The sequence below is a fragment of the Manis javanica genome, chromosome 11, assembly GCF_040802235.1.
Source record: "Manis javanica isolate MJ-LG chromosome 11, MJ_LKY, whole genome shotgun sequence".
Classification (NCBI taxonomy): Eukaryota; Metazoa; Chordata; class Mammalia; order Pholidota; family Manidae; genus Manis; species Manis javanica.
Genome location: NC_133166.1, coordinates 39,625,991 through 39,652,577, shown reverse-complemented (window position 1 = coordinate 39,652,577; position 26,587 = coordinate 39,625,991). Strand labels below are relative to the sequence as shown.

At 45.2% G+C, this 26,587-nt stretch overlaps 1 protein-coding gene across 5 annotated transcripts in view; it reads right to left on the bottom strand.

The window, feature by feature from the left end:
* The window catches only part of NAV2 (neuron navigator 2), a 703,917-nt gene that overhangs the window by 261,162 nt on the left and 416,168 nt on the right, over positions 1–26,587 (bottom strand). For 4 of the 5 annotated variants that reach the window (XM_073216317.1, XM_037026705.2, XM_037026708.2 and 1 more), the window contains one exon: positions 6,377–6,494. In XM_073216317.1, coding sequence (XP_073072418.1) covers positions 6,377–6,494 — 118 coding nt within the window. Of the gene's footprint in view, positions 1–6,376; positions 6,495–23,886; positions 24,296–26,587 lie in introns of those variants that run through there. The other variant, XM_073216318.1, reaches the window with a different exon arrangement.

Genomic DNA, 26,587 nt, shown 5'->3' with positions numbered 1-26,587 from the left:
AAGCCTAGTGCTGCCTGCCATTCATTTTACAACATTCAAAATAAACCAATAGAGTGCAGCCTATTTATAACCAATCTGAAGAATACATGAAAAGAGATAAATCAAATGAATAAACCCAAGCTCAAAATAAATGCTTAATTAAAATGCAAAACAGGTTTTGGGTTTGAAATCTCCTAGTTTCCAATTTCATTTAAATATTTCTACTTTACTTATGTATTTTCAAGAATGTCTATGGTTGTCATAAATACTTAGAATGACAATAGCGGCTCTGATTCTTCCAGTAAGAAGGAAGAGGGCTTGGCCTTCAGAGCTGCATTTATTAACTCAGGACAGGGGGTCCATGGCTGCAACCCAAAAGCAGATAACCAAAGATACAAAGGCATTTGTCTGCCAAATCCTCAACTGTGATTAAAACTGGCATCCCTAAGTACCAATGGTAACTTATTTATTCCAATGTGTCCAAGACACTGTTAGCCCTCTAATGTAGCAACCTCTCTGTACACATGGTGGCAAGCAACTGGAAAGCATCAGCGTGCCTTTTAAATAAGAAGAGTTGCATCAAGCTCATTACTTCCCAGAGGATCTCATTTGAAGGGATCAGAGCATTTGCCTGCCCACACGTCTATGCAGTTGGCTGCCTGGCCAATGGGAAAAAGAAACCAGCTGCCCAGAAAGGCAGATGACTCACCCAAAGTCACACAATGGTAGTAGGTCATCAATGGAAAGAAGGTATAGGCCTGTGTGTTTCTGAAATTCCTGGCTGTGCTGAGAGGCAGCCCAAATGGTAGTGGAAAATAAAGTGCTCTTCCGTCTCTTCTCACTTCTAATGGTAACTCTTTCCCTCTCAGTCCTTGATTCCACCTCCTCTCCAATCCTCTTTTGTTCATCCCTTTCCCTTTCTCTCTCTCCACTTTCCTCCATTCTCCACCCCTTCTCTCCTTCCCTCCCTCTAACCCCTCTGGCGCCCTCCCTGAGTGACAGCAATGTAAGCAGAAGGAGGGAGGCCTGTCTCTCCCTCTTGATTCATGCTGTTTATCCTGGCCTCGTAAACCTTCTAATAACTCATGGAGATGGCACTGTGATGGGCTGGCAGGCAATTGCCGGCTTCGGGCAGCTCATGACTCAAGACGATAATCACACTAATAAGAGGTTGGATGCACAGATCCGACCCTAAAGGAAGGGTTTGTCACTTAAGGAAGGGCAAACAAGGAAGCAGAAGGTCCATTTCTGCCTAATAGGCAGAAGGCAATGCTGGGAGGTGATGGCCCAAATAATCCCACTATCTGGGAAGCCCAGCTCCTAGGATGGATGGACTTAAAGATCTCAGGAGCTATCTTTCTGGGTTAGTCGAAGATTCAGGAGCAGTGTCTGTGAAAAGCATTTAAGGTTTTCCTTCAAGTCACACATTTGATGGTGTCACTCCCCAACCTGAAAATTAACTCTCCAACCCCAACCTTTATTCTTTGGCTAAAGCCTAGAATTCAGAGCCTTGTATCTGGAATCCCTGCCTTACTCTGTCTTGTTGACCCTCTGGCTTTCTGCCCTCCAGCCTTCCTACACACTATTTCCTCTGCCAGCAATGCCTTTCCTGACCACTTCGCCTTGCTAACTTCAAGGCTGAAGTGTTGGCTTATAGGCTAATTCTTCAAGGAGATTTTCCCTGATTCCCACCTCCCCCCATGCCCAATCATTGGGTCAGTCTCATAGCACAACTCGCCCTTAATGATTAAAAGGACAATCTCCCAGCCTGGAGGTTTGGGGGGGACCTTCACTTACACGTGTTCTTTTTAACTTTTCATTTTGAAATGACTTCAAATTTATAGAAAAGTTATAGGGATAGTACAGATAATTCCCATATGCCATCACCCATTCTTATTTCTCCCTCCTCCTGTATAGGTATACATATACTTTTTCCAGAGTCATTTTAGTGTAGACTACCTAGACCATGTCCTTCGTCTCTTATACTTGGTATTTCCAAAGAACAAGGACATTATCTCATGGTACAATTATAAAATTCAGAGAGGCACTTTCAATATTCCAATTTTGACACTTGACTCAAAGATGTCCTCTATAGCATTTTATTCCTCTATCCAGAGCCATCCAGGATTGTACAGTACAATTAGCAGTCCCTTCTCTTTAGTTGCCTTTATTCTGGAACAATTTCTGAGCCTTTGTCTTTCACAGCAATTTTTTTTAGTTTCAAAAAAAAAAAAACTGGCCCATATTCATAGAATGTTCCATAATTTGGGTTTGTCTTAGAGTCCTCATGATTAGTTTCAGGCTTTTCACCCCTGTCAGTATACGTGATGTTGTGTTCTTCCTGGGGGCTTCTTTGAGACCATGCAAATAGACTTTTTCTCATTGAATTTTCTCCTCAGGATTTCATGGATCTTTGCCTTAATGAGTCTTTACCACACAGTCCCAATTCCCTCTACATTTATCAGTCAGTGCTCTGCACAGTGGAGACCTCCCACTCCTCTGCTGATCTATTTATCAGTTTAGACTTGCAGGGTCCTTTTTCGTTCCAGTTTCTAATCCACAACTGTCCTCAATTATTTGGATGCTCCTGTGGTCTTGGATGAGGTTGTTCTTCATAGCCCTGAGGGCGGAACTAGTACTTTTGGGAGGCAGTGACCTAATGAAAGAAGAGCTTTTGAAGGATCCCAACTCTGCATCACTAGAACTGACTGACTGAGGACCTAGTAAGCTGCCCATCACAGGAAGTATTTAATAGAGTCTGTTGACTGGTCTTCATAAACACAATCCATGCATCAAGTTGGGGTTTTTAAAAGTCCCTTCTAGACCTTATAGTTGAGACTTGCAGCAGAATCCTGAAAGGAGAGTATATACATTTCGGAGGAATGTTCAGAAGAATACTAACTGCTGAGAAGAGGAAATATCCAGGCCACCTGTTGGAAATACAACCCAGACTTGTAGGAGCAGGGGCTGCTGTAAAATTCTTATCCCTAATCTCTCAGCTTCTCTTGAACATCCATGCATGCCAGACACCATGTTAAATGCTGTGAACTCAGAAAGGCAGACAACTCAGACCCTGGACAAGAGAAGGCCCAGGCCCAACACAGCAGCCTGGAATGAGAGAGGAAGTCCCTCCAGCTCTGCCTGGAGCAGCTCAGAGAGGAATCAGAGAGAAACTTACTTTAAGAACGAGTAGGAGTTCACCAATCGAAGGAATACTGTTAACCTCTAGGATTCTGTCTAGCACAAGGCAGAGTCATCAAGACTCCAAGCCTGAGAAAATTTTAGATCAATAGCAAGATAACGAGGAGAAGAGAGACATAGGCACACATACACATATGCATGTTGAATCAATGTACTCACGTGTTTTACTACATTTTCTTTTAATGGACACTTGTGTGGGAGAAAGCATGGACTTCAAAGTGAAGAGTACAACTGGTCAACGGTTCAGCATCCTGATCAGAAAATGTTGTTCCCTAGCCCTTGCCAAGAGATCTGTGTTCACAGGATCACACTGAACTGACTGATAGACAATCGAGAGAAGATGTCACAAAGGACTCCTACATTTGGCTGTCTCCTCAGCTCCCCATCTTCTGTTCTCCACTCTAGAGGCAAGGGTGTGAACCTGGCAGTCAGAGAGAGAGAAACACGTCCTGACATCTGCTTTTATGTAGAGAGTCCCTGGCAGGAGTGGGTCTCTCCTGGAGGCAGAGAGAAAGAACTTGGTGGCCTGAGGTACAGTCTCGGTACTGGTACTAACTTGAGCCTCTAAAATTACAGACCAGCAGCCCAGGCCCAAAAAAGGGGTTATCGCCTAGGGATGTTCATGTCATCTGAATAGATTCAGGGAAGCATCTTCCAGAGCAATGATAAAAATTGTGCTAGTTGACATGCCTGTGGCACTATGTTTAGGAAACTCTCAACACACACGCTGACACTCACCTGTTCTGAGTCCCTGACAGACATAACCAGTCCATCATGACACACCGTAACACTGACATGGAGACCTCATCATCCTTCTACACATACCTTTCTAGGCAGTGGCTACCAAGTGCTGTCTAGGAACACTTCAAGGTTTCCAAATCTGTTTCATATTTGATACCTACGATGCATTTCATAAGACTGCCACAGATCAGAAAAAGCAGGCATGGCCATGCCCATTTTCAAGATGAAGAACAGAGGCAAAAGTGACTCTTCTGAGGTCTTACAGTTGGGAGCAATGGACCTGGGGTGAGAGAAAGGCCTCTTGGTACCATCCTTTCCCACATTCTCTCTTGCTCTCTGTGCTGAAAGCTGAGAAGGTTTCTGTTGGAAACATTCCACACAGCCCCAAGACTCAGCCAGAAAAGCCCCATATGCTTATTGTGGCCCTGTTGACATGGAGCTCAAAACCCAGGTCAGGTGCAAGTCACTCTTCTGTGAGGAACTTGCCAAGATGTTACTCTTTCTTCCAAAGTTACATGCCTTACCCATTTGTCTCTTTATTCCTTGCAAGGAGTACAATGCTGGCACACAGTTGGTACTCAATAAATGGTTACTGAGCTGAAGTAAAGGGAGGTAGAGACTTGTACCATGTTCTGTGTCTCTGGACTGAGATGGGGTATAATGCAGGGAAAGGAACAGAGGCTTTAGAAGTAGACTCATCTCATCCACATGTGAATCCTCTTGCAGGGGTACCTGTGTGACGCTGGGCTACTGAGACTCACTGGGCCTCCCTTTCTTTAAAATGGGGAGAATACCACTTACTCATAGAGATGTTGAGGAAATCAAGTGAGAAATTTTTAAAAGAGCTCAAAGTAAGTGATGATACAGAGTGGGAGAAGAGGATGAAAGGCAAGAAAGGAAGTGTGGCAGCCAGACTTCAAGGTGGCCCCAAGTGTCCTTCTGCTTGAGTTCAAGCCCTTATACAACCCCCTCCTGCTGAGGATGGCAGGACCTAGGACTTGCTTCCAACATGCAAATGGGGAAAGCGGTGCCATTCCCATGATTATCTAACATTATATGAGATGCCATCTTGCTCGCCAACCTGCTCTAGGAACTTTCTCCCTCGTTGGCATGGTTTCTGAAGAAATCAAAGTGGCCATGTTGGGAGACTTGCCATTTGGCAAGGAGCTGAGAGGGGCTTCTAAGAGCGGAGGTGACCTTCAGGGAACAACCAGTGAGAAAACAGGACTCACTCCCTACAATTGAAAAGAAATGAATTCTGCTGACACTCTGAGTGAATGTGACACTTTCCTCAGACAAGCATCCAGATGAAAACTCAACCCAGACCAACACCCTGACTGCAGAGGCACCCAGCTGAGCCATGCCTGGGCTCTGATGCCCAGAAACTGTGAGATAATGGTGTTTTAACCTGCTAAATTTGTGACAATTTTCTGGACAGCTATAGAAAACTAATACAGGTAAGGCAAAAAAAAAAAAAAAAAAGGAGAGAAGGAAGGAAAACCAATGGACACTAGTCTTAAGAAATCAATCTTAGGACAGCCGGGAAATTTCTTCCTCTTTGAGTGGCGGCGGCAATCCTAGGCTAAGGCCGGCTTGCCTGTTTTCAGATACACTCTCCACAGATGTGAGCAGAGCTACAACTAGAAAAGGCCACTTCTTCCCAATGGAAGGATAAGCAACAATTCCACAACACACGCCAGAGGGGCTTGGGCTTCCTTCCCTTCTGCCTCCTCTCTTGGCACGAGTCAGCTGCCAGTGCTGCCAGTGACAACAATCAGCCTAATGTCGTCTAATTGACCTCCCGCCTCCTCTGAGCTCTCAGGCAGGACCACTGGGATGCTTCCTTCAGGCCCAAGGCAAAGCTGTGCCCAACCTCCACCCACATGCCTTCCCGGAATGGACCCGCTCTTCCCAGCACACTGAGGCCTTAAAAACCCCACCGTGCCAGGATGCTTCCCCTAGTATTTAAGCCAGAACCAACCCCCTGCAGGGTCTGATCCTTTGAGTTCTCAGACCCAATCAAAGTTGGACTAAGCCAGCCAGCCCTATGTTGCCTTTTTTCCCCCCTTTTTCTTTTTTTGAATTATTTCCAGAGTAATCCACAAGAAAAGTACCACCAGAGCAGGGAACTGGGACAGCCAGAAAGATGGGGGCAGGCAGGAACTACCCCCCAAACCACCAGCCCCTCCCTCCAACCCTGGGCAGTCTCTCCTCTCGGAGAATCACAACGAGACTGACTGCTGTGTGGGCGATCTTATCAGGGAAAGCAAGCTGGTACCCACACTCCCAGAGCAAAAAATTCAGTCAAATAAATTGTCAACACATGTGACAGACACAGTAGGTTTTTTCTTAGAGATTTTGGTGTTCCGGTCCCCTTGCCCAACTCGACCCGCACATTGACCCTCCTGGGTCGCCGCTGGGACTCTTCTGTCGCCAACATAAAAGCTGCCCTTACCCACAACCTGGATGATCTGCGCCAGGAGGACACCATCCGTCACATCTTGCTGGAGGTCCTTGATGAGACGTTTGTGGCCTGATTTGGCTAGATAATGATTGGCCCAGTCCGTGTAGATCTGCAACACAGTGAACATGCAGCTTTAGGAACCCAGTCAGACCCCACCTCGGAGGCCCAGGCAGCTGCTTGATCTGTGAAGCAGCCGCCATCCCACCGCCCCGCCTGCGAGCTCCGTGGGCCAGCCAGCACCATTAATATTCAGCTCACCGAGCCGAAGGGGCATTCAGCTAACCATAGTGAGGCTTTGGCCTATTGACAGATCTGCCGTCAAGGCTCGGGGAGAAGCTAGAGAAAGCTTCAAAACATGCAGGGGCTTGAATGCGACAGGGCCCATGGAACTAAACAGTATGCTTCAGACGGCTTTGAGAGCTGCAACTCTAAATGCAGGAAAAGTCTCCCCCACCCCACCCACCACCCGCCCCTTCCCATCTTTTTCTCTTTATTGAGAAAACATATGGGGAGGTTACCACCAAACAGGCATCTTTTAATGGGCCATCTCGGGGGTAAGGAGGGCTATTGAGTTAGCTGAGTTCTCAGGAGCCTGCGTCCCTTGTAAAGAAGCCAAGTATGAAAACACAAAGCCCTTCAATTACTCCTGTGTGACTGGGGTTATTGATAGCCTCACAATAATCTCAAATTTAATCCATTTAATTTAAAAGCCTGGCATCATCTTCATTGTTGGGATTCTGTGAACATCAAACCCAGCAAATTCCAACATATTTAAACCAGCATTGGCGTGCACAACACCCTAAAAGGCAGAGGCTGGGTCACCCAAGGGGTCAGGAAAGCAGATCCCCTTGGGGGACATACAGATCTGCTCCTCTCAGTCAGAGAATCTGTCAGCACAGAAGAGCATTTTCTTCCAAGAGGACAAGCAGCACAGGAAAATTCACCTAAAAACTTTCTACCTAAATTAAATAAGCAAAAACAAAATTAAAAACCTCATCAATTTTGAATTAAGTTCCATGCATGGGTTTGTGAGCTTATGGGGAATATACACACAGGCCCTGTATATCAGCACCCTTTTTCCCTCCTCACAGTAAAATGAACTAATGGCTGCTCTAAAAAGAGAACTCTTCTACCTCAGCTGGTCCACATATTAACACCAACAGGTTCACACTAACCCGTACATCTCCTCCAGCATGATGGTGATCCCTCTACCTCCTGCCGCAGGCCTGCTCTCAGATCTCCTGTGACTCGCAAAAGAGCCCCATCCTCCGCCCAGCTCTCACCCTCCTCTGTTCTGGAGGCCCAGGAGTAATCTTATACAACAGGGCACTGCCCTTCAAGGCTCCTGCAATAGGGACAGCGGACCAGGCTGGACTTGCAAAGGACTGGCCCTTCTAGGGAGGCAACTCTGGCTACTCTACCTGCGATGGTGACAGCCTCATCACCAGAAAAGGCAAGGCAGAGGTGTACTTTCTAGTTCATCTCTAAGAGTGAAGAAGGACACCCCCTGTCCACCCCACCCCCACCCTGGAGCCTGATCTTCCACTGTGGAGACCCACAAGCCAGAGGCATGCCCCAGATGTTCTGTTTCACACCTCAGTCCGAAGTATCCAATCCCTTCCCCATGAATCCCAAGCTGTCATATTGAAAACCTAGTAAAGCAAGAGAATTTTCAACTTTGTAAGCACTGAGAAAGCTTCAGGCAGTGGAGGGCCACCTTGGTCATTACAATGGCCAATCTGAAATGTCAATGATCATTAAATGATATTGTTCAGAGGGAGAAAAACACTAAAAGGAGAAAGAGGTAGTCCTGGGTTCAAGTCCCAGTTCTGGAGGCACTGGTAGGGATCTGGGTTGTTTTACTCAGTGACGTGTCCCAGCAGCTGCCAATAGCACAAAGCACGGTAGTTCTCAGTCCGCATCTGTGGATGGGTGGGTGTATGGCAATGGGGCAGCTATTTAACCTGAGAGGCTAATTTTCCTTACCTATAAAATGGGATCAATATCATCTACTTGTCAGTTACTGTGATGACTGAGTGATACAACATATTTGGAAAGAAGGTACAGAGAGGAGCTTAATAACTATCACACAGTGCCTACTTCATGCCAGGCACTAGTATAAATGCTTTATATAAACTTATTTAATCCTCATTCTATAAGGTAAATACTGTAACTGTTTTTCAGAGGAGAAAATTGAAGTGCAGAAGTTAAAATAATTTAAGGTCACAAGTAAATAGCAAAGCCAGGATTTGAACCTAGGTTGACTCTAGAATCCCTCAGATAGTCTATAATAATACTGCTTTCTCCATGCACAAGATAAACGGCATTCAAATCCTTCACTCCTTCCCACGACACCCTTCTCCTGACTCTAGGCTCATTTCTCTGTTCAGTTACATTCTCAAAGAATTTAAAAAAATAAGAAAATAAAAACCCAAAGCCCAGTTCTAGCCCTTGCTGTCTGAATGCCCTTGGGTAAGTCACTCACCTTTTCTGAGCTTTAGTTTATTCCATTGTAAAACGGGTAGCATAAGGCCTACTTCAGAAGGTGGTTGAGAAGACTCAGTGAGGTACCACAGCAAAGCCTCTGACCTGACCCACAGTGGGGCTTAGGAAGTGGAAGCATTGGAGTAGTTGGCAAACAGGAAGACTCTGGAGTCTATAGACCTGTGTTACATCTTAGCCACGTTGCCAAGTACCTCAGTGACCTTTGACCTGGGTGTCATTTATAAGATGGGGATAATAATGCCTACATCAGGCTGTTATGAAGATGAAACAAGCTCATACATAAAGGACACAGCATACATGCTAAGTACTCAGTAAATAAAAGTAGTAATTAGAAATCTGACAACCCGCATTACAAAATGGCCCATAACAAAACAAACCACCGCCTCTATCTGGAACTTCTAAAAAACAAATGACTCAGGGACTCTTTCCCCTCCTCCTTCACGAGGCACAATCAATCCCAAGAGTCTGGAGCCTCCCAATCTGGAATCACAATGGTAGGCTGTTTTTTTTTTTTAAAAAAAAAGCAGACCAGAAACTGGCCAGGCTGGGAATAGAAGGAGGCTTCCTTCCCTAAGGAGGAGATACACTCACAATGTGCCCTCAAGCCCTGGAGGGAGCCCCCCAGCTATGTCTCAGGGACAGTGAAACAGTCCAGAGCTTAAAGCCGACTGTCTCGCCCAAGACTATCAATGGAGGCGAAAAGGGTTCTGGGTAAGGACACCCCAGGAGGTGGTGATATTAGTACCTGCTCAGTCCCTTCCTAAGGGATTAAGGGTGCTTTAAAACAGATGTCCTCTCTAAAACCAGCCCTCTAGCTGTCTGACAATCCAGCAGGAAACTGAAGTTAAGCAAACTTGAGACCAAAGTGCACACATAAGGACACACACACAGTGTCGCCCAAGCCATGGTCAGGTGGCTGGTATACCTGGGAGAACTTTTCAAGTTCTATAATGGGCAGAAGTGGCTCAGCCAAAGAAGTAAACCTCTCTGCCCCAAGCTGTTTTAAACAAGAGCTCTTTTCTCAACTTTATCTACCTACACGCCGCTGCCAGCTTAATCTTCCCAGAGCACAGCTCTAGTCCTGTCGCCTGCTCAAAAAAAATAATTAGTGCTCCCCATTGCCCCCTGAAGGGAAGGCAGACTTGTCAACGCTGATTCAAGGCATTCTTCTCCATCCACGCTTCCCCAGACCGCTCCTCCTCCCGTGAGAGGCAGCGCCTGTGGAAGAGCAGGGGCTTTGAGACTAAGTAAAGCTGGCCTTTGGCAGGGGAATTTCTATTAACCTTTCTGTACCTCAGTTTTATCCTCCATAAAATGGAATTATACCAACTATATTGTAAGGCAGGGACTGGCAACCTGTGACCCAGGTCAAACCCAGCTGACCACTGGTTTTTGTAAAGAGCTCTATCAGAACACAGCCACACCAATTTGTCTCTGGCAGCTTTCTTGCCTCAAGCATACATACAGCTGAGTAGTTGTGATGGAAATCTTTTAGCCCACAAAGTTTCACATATTTACTACGTAGCTCTTTACAGAAAAAAATTCGCTTCTCTGTATTATAGGGACTGAGGGAGACAATATGCTTACACAAAGCAAGTGCTCAGTAATTATGTTTATCCTCAGGGAAACTGGATTTCACAAGTTCTTGTCTGAGCTCATGCCACCCCATCTACTTGAGTGCTTCCATCTGGGGCCACCTGGCAAGGCTCTGTTCCTATGCCAGTGCCTCAGGAAGTCACTCTTCCCAGATTGCATCCTGAGCTGCGCATGTTGCACAGACTGCAGGGAACCTGTACACTGGTCCACCTTCCCACTCTCACCACCAGATTTGGGAGAGACTGTCTCGCCCATCTTTACTGCCCACTCAAGGAGGCGGCATCTGGCAAGAAGTTGCTAGCTGGTTGCTGGGTTGAGCTGAACAGATAGAAAAACGATGAAATTTTTGGGAAACTTGTTATGGGAATCTTTTTTTGGGAATCTTTGGGAATTTGCTTCTCACTTTTTTGGGGAATCTTTAGGAAACTGATTATGTTTGCAACTTATATAAGGTGGGTTCTCAGCAAATTCTTCAAACCAGGATCTCAAATCTTTGTATCGATGGAAAAGAGGAAGGAACTGGGAAAATAAATCACTCCACAGCTCAAGCTCATTAATTAGGACTCATCCAATGAGAATCATTAATTATCTGAGTCTCCCCTCCCCTGTCCCCAGCACTCACCTTGTTGAAGATGTGAGTCACAAGAAAACACTTAGATTTACTTTAGAAACCAGTTTTCACATGCCATGTTAAACACTGACATAATTCAGCCCTACCTCCCTCACTTGCTGTGTCTATAGCTCACACAATTGGTACCACTCTTCCAAACGGACACCCCTTGGAAAATAAACTCACAATCTACTCAGTCATCAAAGACAAAATCAGAATCCATTGGGTTTGGCAACTCAGCAAAAGCAGAGCAGAGCATTTGAAAAATTTTAAGCAAGGACTAAAGCATGTTGGGCTTATTACGTCTCAGGCATCCAGAAGCAATTTCTCCAGAACTTCTCCTTACCCAGTTCTGGAGACTTAGGGCAGCTGTTGCTTTTACCCTGGAGCCTATTGATCCTTAATCTGTGAACTCGGTAGAAACAAAGAGCCACACACAGGAAAGAGCAAAACCACCATCCCTTCCCCAACTCCAAATCATTGAATCATTCTAGAGACAAGATTCTAGAGAAAGGCTCTAGAATCATGTCACACTAGTATCTGAGGAGTCTTTCCCACTGCTTTCCCACTCTGATCCCTCTCTCTCTGAGTTACCTCTCTTCCCACCCCCTCGTCAGTGTTCCAGAATGCTCAATGACGGAGAGAGAAGCTGCTGTCAAAGGCTTGAAGAGATAACAGGGGGTAGGAAGGCAACTACAGCTGAAGAGAGAATTCATTTTAATTCCATTACCCCTGACAGAATTTCAAGGAGTGCGTCATTTGTTTGCTTATAACACCTCATCATTCCAAATCACAAGGGCTGAAATCAAAGAGGGAAAATTGTGACAGATCAAGTGAAGCAAAGAACCTGATTATTAGTTGTAACAAGAAAACGGATAATAATTGCACCATGTTAAACCAGCAGGAATAACAATGTTGCCAAATTCACACTACAATTAGCCCTCTCGTGAAGCGGGTGGGAGGAGCACTCTAAGTAAGGAACCCAAGGAAAATTTCACAGAACTACTACACCGAAAGTTGCTGCCATAACAACTATAAATCCAGACAGACCAAAATGCCAGACAGCTTGGTGAGTCCAGAAGGCAGTGGACTGCATGAGAAAAGCAGTTTCACTGAAAGCAAGAAAAAACGTATCTCTAAGAAGGAAATACAGTGTTAACCCAGTACCTGAATAGCACAAAGAATGATCATTCAGTTATTCACAATTTTAAGAAAATGAAAACAGACTATTTGTTATCAAGGGCAAAGCTGGTAATAATTTACCTTTGCATCCCCAGTATGCAGCAAGGACCATGGTACCTACCGCACAAGTGTAGCGGCATGTCCACATATCCTTTACTGCAAGGGGTGGAGTGAGGGGGCTGAAATTAGCCAGGCGCTTTTCCCACTTCCCCTCTCTCCACCAGACACTATAAGCCTCTCTCAATACAGACCCCTACCCTTGATTAAAACACTGCCTTAAAACATTCAAATGGGTGAAATGGCGTCCCGGCCCTATGTGTTAAAGAACAAGGTGGAGCACAGAGAAGCCAATCTTTTGCTCAAGATAACATAGCACAGGAGGGGCTGGGCCCAAAAACTGGCCCTGCTCCCTGATTTCTCAGGAGAAGAGCCATGCTCTGCCCCAGGCCCTCAGTGCTCCCTACACACCCATCCTACAGGGCGATGACTCTCCTTCTGTCCCCTTCTGTGCCATCTCCCAGTGAGTTACTCAGGTCATTTGTAATTTTTCATGAACCACAGTAATCACAAGGGCAGTGTGTATGCAATCTCAGGGCAGCTGAGATTGGCGTGGACCGGGGCCAAGATCTGGCTCTGCCTCTTACCAGGTGGGTGGCCCTTGATGAGCCATGCCCCACACTGAGTTGGTGTCCCACACTCAAGCGGCAGTGATAAACAGGGCTGTTCACAGACTAAATAAAAACATGTATATAAGTGGTTAACACCATGTCCGCCACACAGTATTAAATAAATGGTGGTTAATATTCAAAAGAAGAAATACTTGGCTATCTAAATTTGGGGGAAATAAGTCTTTCTAGATGGCTGAGAGTTTACTCTTCTGAGTGCCGAATGTTTTTAAAACTATCCCACTGGTAATCTTTCCGAAATGGATTATCATATGACCCCTGCTTTTTTAATTACCTAATTTTGCTCTTTCTGGAAGGCCCAGGGACATCACTATGAATAATAGTGATTTGATACATATGAGAATGCGCTTATGGCCTGCTGAGTTGCTAGGCCTTCCTTAAAAGGTTCCAAAGTCCTTTAAAATGTGTGTAAAGTAAGAGAGAATACTGTTCAAGTGAGAGCCTTGAAGGGACTTTCCATCATCGAGAAACATGTCGGTAGAAGGATTGTGTGGCATGCCTCTGAAATGCTCCAAGGTTCAGCAGGGAAGGCTCCCAGCGGGTCTCTAGCCAGGCAAGGCTCCTGGGCGGCTAGACCCCAGGAGCACGAGATGGAACTGGGTTCTGTATTCCCCAACCCTGAGCACACACGGACTAGTACTGCCAGCTCTCCCTCTCAACACACTTTTCATAACATGCTAACATGAACTTATTTACACCAAGACGTATATATCCCTGTCTGGAGCCAGAAGGCAATTGCGGGAGGAAAGAGGAACTGACTGCTGTTTCCCCTTTTATTTGTAGTAATCTACCTCACTGCACAACCACCAAAGACACACCCTGATACCTGCCCACATGCACACCTTTATTTCAATGGGCCACACGCACAGCAAGCGACCAGAGAGGAGCAGGGCTTATCATTAATCTGGAGTTCCACCTTGCTCCACATCCTGGCCACCTTCCTTACTTCTACTTGATCTCTGAATACCAAGGCTAGATCAGTTGCCTAGAGCTGTATGCATGTGTGCCTCAATGCATTAAGCAAACACTGCCTGAGCTCGGTTCTGCTCTTGCCACACTCTCCTGCAGGATAATCACTACTGTGGGCCAAATGGCTACAATAAACTACGGGAACACCTTCTAGAGAGTCAGACCACTGAAGTTCCAATCATGCCTCGGCTGTACTTCCCAGTAGTTTTTTCCTGAGCAAGTTAACATATCCAAGCCTAAGTTTCCTCCTCTGTAAAATGGATCAACTACCTATTATCCAGGCTATTATGAAACAAAAAATAATCTAAGAATGCCTTAGTAAGGACTCATACGCTAGCTATGACTATAACTGACATAATGTGAACACTTTGCAAACAATGAATTCCTGTAGTTCCCCACTCACTTATGAGAAAGGTATTACTTCCCCATTGTACACATGAAGTTCTGACAGGTGAAGTGACTCTCCCAATGTCACATGACAAGTATACAGGGTTTTAAAACACTGCCTCTGGCTCACTGCTACTAAGAGGCCCATGCAGGGAACACTAGCCACAGAGGGTAGGGTCACAGCAATGTGGGAAAAACAGGAGAGCAAGGCTTATTGCATAATAGCCATTACCATGTCACCCTCTCTTGCCCCTGGGAACAGAGCTGGCCACTTGTCACTCAGGACTAACAGACCCAAGAAGGGTGCTGACTTTCTCACGTCACCACAGCAAACTATTTCACAACAGTGTCATTATAGCAAAAATAAAAAGGCCAGTGTCATGAATTATCATTGCAGGGCTGCATCTGAATGGGGCAGTGCTCAGGAGTAAAGTCCGCAGGTTCTCCAGTCTGAAGGCCAAATCTGGCCCAGGACACTGAGCAATGGATACAGGGAGTGTGCTTGGGAACCGCCCCACTGCCACACAATGGTGGCATTGTCAGCCACAGGAACAAGCCGTAGGTGGGTGTGCACAGCAACTCCAGAGGTTGTGAAACTATGTCTTTAGAAAAATAAACCAGGCTGGTGACATGCTGGGAGGTACTGGTGATATCTTGAGGATGAGCATGTAGATGCCTGCTTACTCCACACCATGTGTTAGCCCACTTTCACTGCCTAGGAGTCTCCTTTCTTGTCTCTCTGTTCTCCAGGGACACGGAGTGCTCTGCACCCCATTTCACAGGACGCACACTACTTTCTCACTCATTTCCTCACTTGGTCACCACCACCTATGTGCAAGGGGGTAAGTGCTTCTGCTGAGAACCCACCATGTGCCAGCTGATCGCATCTACAGTCTTGCCCCAGTGGTATGACAGCCTCCAGGAGGACAAGAATTCTTACCTGTTTTACTCACTAAATTTCTCCAAAGAGCTAGTTTAGTGCCTGGAACATAGTAGGTGCTCACTAAATACTTGCTGAATAAAAGAATGATCACCACCATTTTACAGATTGGAAAACAGAAACTCTAAAAAGGTTAAGAAATGTGCCCAAGATCAGGCAGCTAAGAAGATGTAATGCTCCCTTTGGCCCAGGCAGCCTGGCCGCACAACTACCACCTCTCACAATAGCAATCTCTGTATTCAGGTCTCCTTAGGGCATCCCTAGAAAATCAAAGTGAGACCAAGCAAGGATGCAGACTGGAACTATTAGCTGTTGCTTCCGAATGAAACTGGGTCCCCCTCTGCAGTACTTATAGGGAAGTACTCCAACCCTATAAGAAAGGTCTGAGCAACTTCACCATGTCGTCTAGCAGCTCCAAGAAAGCTAAATGTCAGAGCCCACTTGGAATCCCTTAGTTACTGACTAATTAGACATGTTCTCCTTCCAAGTGCTTGCTCTGTGGCTGTGATGGGAAGCAGCCCTTCCCAGCAGGCCCGGGGGCAGCTACCGACACACACTTTTGACAAACATCCCAAAGCTCAAAAAAGAGCTTTTCAGAGCTGCCTGGCAGGGTGGCCACCCCAGAGGGGTTGGTGACAGCCTGGACAATAACACTGGTCTCTCTCTAGTCTGATCATAAACTGACCTTTCAAGTATTAGCCTCCATCTGGTCCTTCAAACCTCCACAGTTCCCCTCATGTACAGACTACATATACGGGATGCCAGCATTTGTGCCTCTTGGTGGTCCCTATCCAGCCCAAATGCCTCAGATCAGATTTCCAGGTACAGGCTCCCCGGGACCTTTGGCCCACCATGCCCAGTCAAGTCCCTAGGGAAACCTTCTGGCAGATTGCTTAACCTCTCTGAGCCTCGGCTTTCTCTTCACAAGATAGTTGAGCGGAGAGTGTGAGATATCAGACCTAAAGAACCCCACATCGTTTGGACACAGTGTATGCTAAGGGTTTATGACTGTGGGCAAACCACCTCTCTCTGAGTCTCTGCTACCACTTCTGTAAAATGGGATAATCTATATTGTGAGGACTGTAGTATCTACTATGAGAGATATGTGAAGTGCTTAGCACAGTGCCTGGCACCAGGGTGATGCCTTTAAATGTGAGTTTCCTTCCCAACCTTGTCTCCTTTGTCCCAATCCACAAATCCCTCCGATCCATCACTCACCCCACAGCTTCCCTGCCACCTTAACCTTCAGTCCCTGCTAGTGGGTTTTCTGGTCTGGCATGTCCTCCCTCATCTCCTCCACTTAACAGGATGGTCCCTTCTCCTAGAAGCCAACCCTGACTGCCACACTTCTCTCCCTTCCCTAAAACCCTAGTATATTACAACTGAACAGCGACGGTCCCAGTCCCTGGGCTCTTGCTGCACTGCTCTCTCTGCCAGCAGCACCAGCCTCTACCCTCACCACCTAGCAAATACCTGAGATCTTAAAACCCAGTGTTAGTCCTTATAACGCCATTACCAACCCACTTTTTCATTCCCAACAGTTATTGGAGCCTCCTTCCTGGTTCCAGAAGCACTTTGCACAGGCCTTTCTCATGGCTTTTATATCTGTCTATTCATCTTTCTTTAATTAGGAGCTTCTCCACAGCAGAGAACAAGTTTTACATATCTTTGAAACACAAGCATAATGCCTGACTCACTACAGGGTCTCAAACAAGCACTTAACTGACTTACTAGAGGGTGAATGGGTGGAAGGACGGATGAGTAGAAAACAGAGGGACAGATGGAGTGGGGTAGGGGGAGAGAGACTGGTGAATGTTCAGATGGATGGACATACGGATGGTGAGTGAAAGAAAAGACAGATGAATGATTAAATGGGAAGATGGATGCACAGACAGATGGATGAATAGATGGGATGGGTGAATGAATCTGTTCCCCTTCACTGCCTAGATCATAAAGTCTATGAAATCACAATGTTTCATGTATCTTTTAGACCGATCATAGTACAAAGCACAGAACAGGCACTAGTAGGTAACACTTTGCTGTGAAGCAATTTCTAGCATCATAGTAAGACCCACCTGATAGTGGACATTAAAGTTCTATTTTAAAAGATATCCATATAAACACAACATGCAATGGTACACAAAGCAGGCTTGTAGGGACCCAGGAAAGTTGATTGCTAAATTTTCAGGAGATTTGCAAGCTTTACAAAATGGGTGAAGGGGATCAAGAGGTATGAACTTCCATTTAGCAAATAAGTCATGGGGATGTAATGTAAATCAAACACAGCTATTATTTATAAATATAAGAAAAATTAAGAAAACTGTCTCATTTACAATTTCATCAAAAAGAATAAATGCCTAGGAATATGTTTTAGCCAAGGAGGTGAAAGACCTGTACTGAAAACTCTAAGATACTAATGAAAGAAATTAGAGAAGACACAAATAAAAGATATTCCATGCTCATGGACTGGAAAAGAATTTTGTTAAAATGTCCATACTATCTATCTATCTATATGAAATGTCCAAAGAAATATACAGATGCAATGCAATCACTATCAAAATTCCAATAGCATTTTTCACAGAAATAGAAGAATCCTAAAATTTGTATAGAGCTACAGAAGACCCCAGAGAGCCAAAAAAAATCTTGAGAGGGAACAAAACCTAGATTAGCAATCCGATTTCAAACTATATTATTAAGCTATAGATCAAAACAGTATGATATTGGCATACAAACATATAGACAATGGAACAGAATAGAGGGTCGACAAGTAAATCCACACATAATCTGGCCAATTTACAACAAAGGAGCCAAGAATGTACAATGGAAAAAGAACAGTGTCTTTGATAAATGGTGTTAGAAAATTTAACAGCCACATGAAAAGAATGAAACAGGATGACTATTTTGCACCATACACAAAAATTAACTCAAAATGGAGTAAAGAATTGGATGGTAAGACCTAAAGCCAAAAATTCCTAGAAGAAAACAGGCAATAAAGTCCTAACTTTGGTCTTGGTGATGATTTCTTGAATCTGACACCAAAAGCAAAGGCAATGAAAGCAAAAATAGAAACAAAACCCACACTCACATATACAGAGAGCAGACTGGCAATCGTCAGGGAGATGTGCAAAATGGATGAAGGGGATCAAGAAGTATGAACTTCCATTTATCAAATGCGTCATGGGGATGTAATGTACAGCATGTGGAATATAATCAATAATATTGTATTAACTTTGGTGATAGATGGGTAACTAAACTTAGTAATCATTTCACAATGTAAACAAATGTCAAATCACTACGTTGTACTCCTGGAACTAATAGAATACATGTCAATTACACCTAAAAAAAAACACACACACACAAACAAGTAGGACTACATCAATCTAAAAAGCTTGGCATAGCAAAAAAAAAAAAAAAAAAAAAGAAAAGGCAACCTACAGAGTAGGAGAAAATATTTGCAAATTCTATCTGATAAGGGGTAGTATCAAAATACATAAAGAATTCATACAACTCAATAGCAAAAAATAATCTGATTTAAAATATGGGCAGAAGATCTAAAAAGGTATTTTTACAAAGACTAGAGATGGCCAACAGGTATATGAAAAGACGCTCAACATCATTAATCATCAGGGAAATACAAATAGAAACCACAGTGAGGCATCACCTCACACCTGTTAGAATGGCTATTATGAAAAATAAGAAATTACGTGTTGGCAAGGATGTGGAGAAAAGGGAAGCCTTGGGCATCGTTGCTGGGATTGTAAACTGGTACAGCTACTATGGAAAACAGTATTGAGGCGCCTCAAAAATTAAAAGTAGAACTACCACGTGACCCAGCAATTCCAATTGTGGGTACCTCTCCGAAGAAAATGAAAACACTAACTTCCTTGTAACCCTTTATAACCCATCCCTTACTTTTCTACTACTGTTTCAAGGCTAACACTGACCTCTTTATGTTATTACAGATTCATCTGGGCTTTCTAGAACTGGATAAAAATTAATTTTTTTAAATTATACACAATTTTTTAAGGTGGTAATCATCAACTCATCACTTCCTATTTTTCTACATTTTACTACTGCTTATGGTCTTGAGATTTACATCTATTGTATCCATATGAGGTAAATTGTATATAATGGTGCACATCTCTTCCCAACTCTAAACTGAGTAATCATTTCACAATATGAAATCAGAGATGTCATATTTGTCATTGAAATCAGCCTCCACAGAAGAACTTACCAAGGAAATCAGCAAGTGCTGCCTATCGGCTTTTACCCCGGCTGGAAGCCAATTGTTAAACACCACTGGGCACACACTGGTGAGACAGGAAAAAAATTACTTAGTCCCCACCCGCCCCGCCTCCTAAGTGGAGGAGGTTTGTTACCTAGTATAAGGAGTATGAGGATGCAAATGTAGGCAGGTGTAGATTGAGCGAAATGCTTTGCATGAGAAAAAGAGAATTCCAGGAGAGAAAGAGATGAGGTGTGTTGCAGGGATGACTAGGAAGCAGAGAGGCTGTGGGGTGGGAGGAAGGGAAAGCTGTGAAAATGAAGTCAGAGGCATTTAATGAAGTTGTCGTACTTGATCTAATTTTCCTTTGAAATCGTCAATAAAATCTACGTTTTAACAGGTGCTTTATAGGTCAAGTGGAACCCTCCTTAAGATTGCCAAGAATGTGCCAGGTCCTGCTTCCCAGTGGGTGAAGGGTCGGAAGAGTGAGCAGAGCCATGTCTGGTTACCCCCATTTAATAGAGTGATGAGGTTTTCTGCAGGGCCAAGTGGGTGAATGGTGGGCTCATTACAGCCCTGTAGAGCACCTAACACGGTACTCATTCGAGGAATGCTGGCTGAAAAGCAGCCTCCTAGCTGCCTTATGCCTCCTCCTGCAGGAGTCTGCTGGGTTTGGCAAACATTTCAAACACCCGAAGGTCCACAAGCTGCCTACTCCTCCCTGCCCCCTACACTGGCTCCACCATCCACCAAGGTGCCCTGATGAGCCCTGCTCACAATGCACAATCCCCTATTTCCGCACGCCAGGCCTCACCCAGCTGATCAGAACTCACCTGACCCTTATTCCATTCCATTCCATCAGGACTTGCTAGTAGGTCCCAGATACACAGCTCTGCCAGCTATAGCTTGCTGAGTCACTGTTCCCCATTAACATTTACATTTCCAGTACAGTCATCAATGCTTTAATGCCAGGAGATTAAAGTGAGCAAATGTAATCACTCTGGCAAGCTTGAGTTTTTTATTTTGAATGGTAAAAGGGTTTTGTTTTGGTTTGGGATTTTTTAGGCCCAATGAGACCACTGCAGGTAAGCAGTTATTTAACCTGTGCATTGCTTATTAAAACTCATAACACCAAGACAAACTGTGTGCATGCTTGATTATTTGAGGATGATCCCTTACCCAGAAAACCTGAGTAGTGGATAGTTTAAGGATTCCCTTTGGGTCAGCTTTCTTAGGAATATTACACGGCAGCCTGACTGATCAGGGAGAAGGGGATCCAGAGAAGACCCCAAGCATGGAGATACAGGCAGTTCCTTTTCCTCCATGAGGGACTGTGATTGAAGACAGGGCAAAGGCACAGTGGTATGGTCCTCCTCAGGTTTCACCTAGACAAAGAGGGAGGCAGAATGGCTTAGAGGCTATGAAAAGTAAATGGGGTAGCAGGTCTCTTTACTCCCCCCACATCCAAGCAGGTTTATGGTTGGCACATATGGCGTAACTTCTATGAACTTCCCTGAATTTTATGTTAGTGACAAGGAGAAAATGTTGTGTAGTTGTTACAAGTGGAAGTCAGATCTAGGATCAAACCCTTGTTAAAAACAAAACAACAGGCTGAAAATGAAGTCATTTACACTAAGTTCAGTCACCAAAGTGAGATTTCAGTTTTAGTTCTCCCAGGAAAGGAATCCTAAACCAATTAGGAATCATATGATCAGATTGGTTAGTAGATAATCACCTGACAGACCCTGCCATCCCTTAAGCAGAAGTAACTTTGCAATAACTCACCCATTTTTTTGCCTAGTATAACTTTCTCCTTTGCAATCCCTTCTGCCTATAAAAGTTTTTTCATTTTATGCCCTTCCTCAGAGCTCCTTTCTATCTGCTAGATTGGATGCTGCCTGAAGTGAATGAGCTTTTGCTCAAATAAACTAAAAAATTTTAATATGCCTCAGTTTATGTTTTCATACCCTGACTGCACCTCCAGGCAAGTTACCTGAACTCCTCAAGTTCAGTTTCTTCATCTGGAAAAAGGAGATAATAGTACCTAGCATAAGCTTATATAAAGGATTTAATAAGAAAAACGTGAAGTACCTGTGAGCACATGCACATGGGTAATCAAGGGTAATGATGCTTAGTATGGAAGGTCCAGGTGCTCAATCACTGGGCCCAGGAGAATCTTAGAAGCCTGACATCCTCATAAATGGCCACAGTTACATCCCACTGGACAGAGAGGCCCAGGGCCTGGCAAAGATGCTGGTGTGCCATTTGTGGGAAAGTTATGTCCAAAGGCTTTTAAATCTCTGGAGGGCAGGAAGTTCCCAGCAATGGCTGGCGCTGCCCTGCCGAAGGAAACACTGGTCTGCTCCTTCCCCCATTCAGAAGCCGCCTTCCTTTCTCAGCAACTCCACAGCCAACAGACTTGGCCAGAGTAGAAGTGGCTGTTGTGCCCTGGGTCCTTCTCCAGCCCAAATGTCAGAGTTTGCACGCCTGGGGGGTAGCTCAGGTTTTTTGTGTTTCATATTTTTAAAATAGGCTTTGACTAGGAAGACTACCAGTTCCAAGCTGGTACCAAAGAAATAAGGGGTGCCTCCCCTACCCAGGAAACAACCTGGCCCAGAGCACAAAAGAACAGTTTGCACAAAGATACTATTTATTCTACAAAGTCCTGGAAGAAAGCCCCAATAGATTCATCTCAAGGAGAAGAAGGTCCTAATAACAGCACAGCCTCTGCCTCCCATTTTCAGTGCTTACAATTGATAAAGCTCTTTTGTAAATGAGATCTAATCCAAGCCACACCACATTCTTCCCATTTCATAGATGAGGAAAGGGAGAGTTGGGCTGGACAAGGATCAGCATCAACGCTGCAGTCCAGGTATTCAAACTCAGTCCAAAAACCGGGCCAGGTCACCAGATGGCTATGGTGGGGGTGGGATGGAAGTTCTAGGATGAAACCGTTCTGTCTCCATCCAGCCAGGTTCAGCAGGAGATGGAAATCCCCACACAGCATGTGATGTGTTCACAGAAGCTCAGAACCACATACCATAGCTTCTTCCTACTGAAGTGTCTATTTTTAACAACTACCTCAAAAGAAATCTCTTCTACAGGACAGTGAGCCTAGATCACAGATCTAAAATATAATAAACCCAGATATCTCAATTAATTATACTTGGTCTGGGTAACATTAGACCTCTAAAGCAAAAGATACACCAGTGTGCCTAACATCCCAGCAGCCCTCCGTCTCTAATGAGCCAACACACCCAGGGGATGGGGCAACAAGTGCACGTAAAAATATTCAGAGGGCTCGGTACAGTGGTTCCCATGGAAAATGGCCTTGAAATGTCATCAAAAGGTATCTTAGTGCAGAAAATCTTTTTCTACATCATTCATACCAACACCATTCATATCCTTGCAGATAAAGGCAACACAGAATATCTCACCTAAGCAAAGGTTTTACAATCAACCATTCTCAAGATCAGCTATACACAATAATCACTAAGCAAGTAAGAGAAGTATCCTTTTCCCTAGAAAATAAGCCCTTACTAAACTTTGTAACATTAATGTTGCCTAGGATGTTGGGTTGGGGGAAGGGTCAAGGGTAAGTTTTGGGAGAAAGAGGATAAATTACAACCTTTTGTAGAAAGCTAAGCAAAACACAAAGTGACCATTTTGACTGTCAAACCAGAGCTCCAGAAACTGACCATTCTGACTATTACATCTGCCTCAGGCATCAGAACTGCCCATCAGCCTTGGAGTTACATGAACCTGCTCAAGGCTCAGAAGGCATAAAGGGAAAGAGGTCTTGCCTTTCTGGTCTGTGCCGGAAGCTCCCAAATGGATTCTCCACAGCGAGCGGGAAGCCACAGGGGCGGCAGCGCCCTTCCTGGGGCTCACGGGACAGGAAATCACTGCAAGTTGCCTCTGAACAAACCCTTTTAGCAGTGAAGCCTTCAGAGTGCTCCTTTTATCTGTTCAAACCCTTAATGGGGGCGGGGGGTCAATCTTCTTCCCACTTGCACCTGCTGAGGCCCACGAGTGAGAAAACAGACGGAGATTTGCCACACTTGTTGGCATCCATGACCCTCCTGCCCCTCCTGATGGCTGCCGTTGGTTTACACAATTGTAGTTTTTTCAGGCCATGGACAACTTCCAGACAGACCTCTCTACCTGCTCTAAAATCACACCTCGTGTCCTCACATCGTGAGGGCCCAGGAAACATAAAACAACACCCAGGTGGCCCCTAGCTCAGTGAAGCGGTTGGCAGATGAAAGGCCCACTGGGAGCACTAGTGGTCCCAGCCAGCAGAGACAATAAACTGGAACCACCTCTAAACACAAGCCCAGTTCAAACAAACCTCATCACATCTCCCAAGAGACCTCGCCTGAGTCCCTCAAGTTTGCTTACCACTTTATAATGGCCACAGGAATCCCGACTTTGGCCCCGGGCAGGAACCCATAAATTGATGCTTATAGGCATGGCTCGACCCACAGCCCCGAGGTCCTGGCAGTCAAAGGCCTGCACCCTCTCGAGGTGTCTAGTTCAAAGCACTGTGGCAGTTGTGAAGCCTCAAAGGTTAATTTTAGCTGAAGTCACGCTCCTGCTGTGGTGAGATTTTCTTTCACAGGCTACCTCCTGAATAGTGGCAGCTTATGTTACCCCAGCCCACTGGGCGGCCCTCTGGCCCTCAGCCCTGACTCCAGACTGCTACAATTCTTCCATCTCCATCTCCCCCCACCACATTCTTGTTGCCCTCCAAAATAATCTGACTTGCCTTGCTTTTGTTTTCATGACACACTCAAGGGAAATAAATTTTGCTGCCTGGCTGCCCCAGGCAAACAAACCTGGGAGTGGGTGGCACCCCACTCATGCACACTAGGCAAAGGCTGAGCTAGGAAGATCTAGGCCAAGGGCAGTGCAAGCTTCACGTCACCCAGGCAGCAGCTGCTGAGGCCACACAGGAGCAGGAGGCAGGCGGGCCTTCACCTTCTCAAGCTGGGCTCTGACAACCTTTGTCTGCATTGCTGCTGGAGCCTACACGAGTCTTGTCATTCGCCTGGCATTCTCTCTGTGAAAGGGAGGAAAAACAGTGGCTGCCTTTCTGTTTCTCTAAAAGGCTGATGAAGGAAAGGAATCTGCATGTTTCTACCCAAAAGTCTCACTCCTGCAAAGGAAGAAAGTGTAAGCCTTCATTCAACTTTGCAGATGTTTTGAATAAGCTAGCTGGGCATCTGCATGGCTGCCGGAATCCAGATCTCAGCCAGTGTAGACATCAGAAGGATGGGCATTAGAGGCCACCCATTTCAGGCCTCCCTTCCTGCCATGCTCAAGCACCTGGGACCTGGCAGCTTACTGCACCAATCTGTGCAGGGGTTGCCTGCCTGACGGAATTCTGGTCTGCTCTTGAGATTGCCATTCTTCAATGTGGACAGGACCATGGAGAGGCTATGGAAAAGCTAAACCCAGAGTGGGCCCCTGCCATCTCCCAAAAAATCCCATAGTCTAGAACCTTGTGGGCAAAACGTTGGTGTGCAGGGTTAGGGCCTCATGGGCATAAGCCATGCCCAGAAACTGCTCAGCATAGGTTGAATGCAAAGCCTTTGCTCCACCTGAGGTCTGCATGTTACATACCACGACACCCTTGACCTCCTTCATAACACTCATTACACTTGGAATTATTTCATTCACTCAAGTATTCATAGAACATACAATCTGTGGCAGGTACTTTCTAGGCTCAGAGGAGTCAACAGTGATCAAGAAAAGGCGTGCATGGGTCTTTATTCTATTGAGAATGAGGATTCAGAGAGACAAAATGGCAATAAACTAATAAGCTAATATCAGAGAATAAGAAATGCTTGAAGAAAATGCAGAGGAGAATGAACGATGAAGGGTGGAGGGATACTAAGACAGGGAAATCAAGAATGCCCTCTCTGAGACAGTAACAATCAGAGATCTAAGAAGGGAACAGCCATGCAAAGACTCAGCAGTGGTTCTCCAGACCAGCAGTATTGGCATCACTCAGGAAGCTTTTAGAAGTGCAGATTCTCAAGACCCATACCAGACCTCCTGATGCAGAAACTTGGAGGGTGGGCCCCAGCAGTCTGGGTACACACAGTCTCTCTGGGTGATTCTCATGCACACTACAGTTTGGGACCCACTGATCTAGGGGAAGAGCATTTCAGGTGGAGACTAAAACAACAGGGACCTGTGGTTCTGCTCACTGCTAGAATCCCCTGCCATGAGCACAGTGCCTCCCACATGGTAGGAAACCAATAAGTATTTGTGATGGCTTGCCAGGCTCTAACCCCAGCCCTTTGAAACACAGATAAAAATCATAGAAAGATGTAACTTACAAAAGTGCTATATTTATAAAATTTCAGCAAAGGCAACCCCACAAAGGAAGAGGAGGAGGTCATTTAGCATTCCAGGTGGCCAGTGGGAAGCTTTCTATAAGCTTGAAACTGCCTGCCACTAAGATCCACTCTTCCCAATCTAATAAAACTTGGCATCTCAAACTTGGCAATTAGATTTCCTGTAAAAGGCTAAATGCGGTGGCCTTCTGCTTCCTGATTCTGAAACTCAGTAAGAAAGGCATTAGTGTATAGCAGCTGGGATAATCATTTAATTGATCTTCTCTACCCACAGAAGCCTCCCTTCCCTTCTCCAACCCGCTGAATTGTAAATCAATGTCACCTTCATTGTGTGCTTGAAAAGGCAGGAAAAAGCATTCCTCTCCCCAAACCAAATTGGAGTCAATTTCCTAATGGGGCTTTGGTGAGACTCTAAATGGGTGCTGCCATTTCTCCCTCTTGGGCCTCCTCCTGGGCCACCCACACAGCTCCATCAGGGCCAGTGGGAGATCCAGTGACATGCAAAGCAGGAAACAAGAGGCTTCCCACAGTAGGAACTCCATAACATGAAGGGCTTGCATTCTGAGGTCAGGCAAACCTGGCTTAAATCCTTGAACTGGTAAACATTTCTAAAGCAGCTAGAAAGGCATTTGGCATGTAGGAGGGGTTCAGTAAATCTTATTATTTTTCTTGCCCTCTTCATTATTGGTGTGTGTAATTTCACTCATGCATCCAGCAAATGGTTACTGAATACCTAC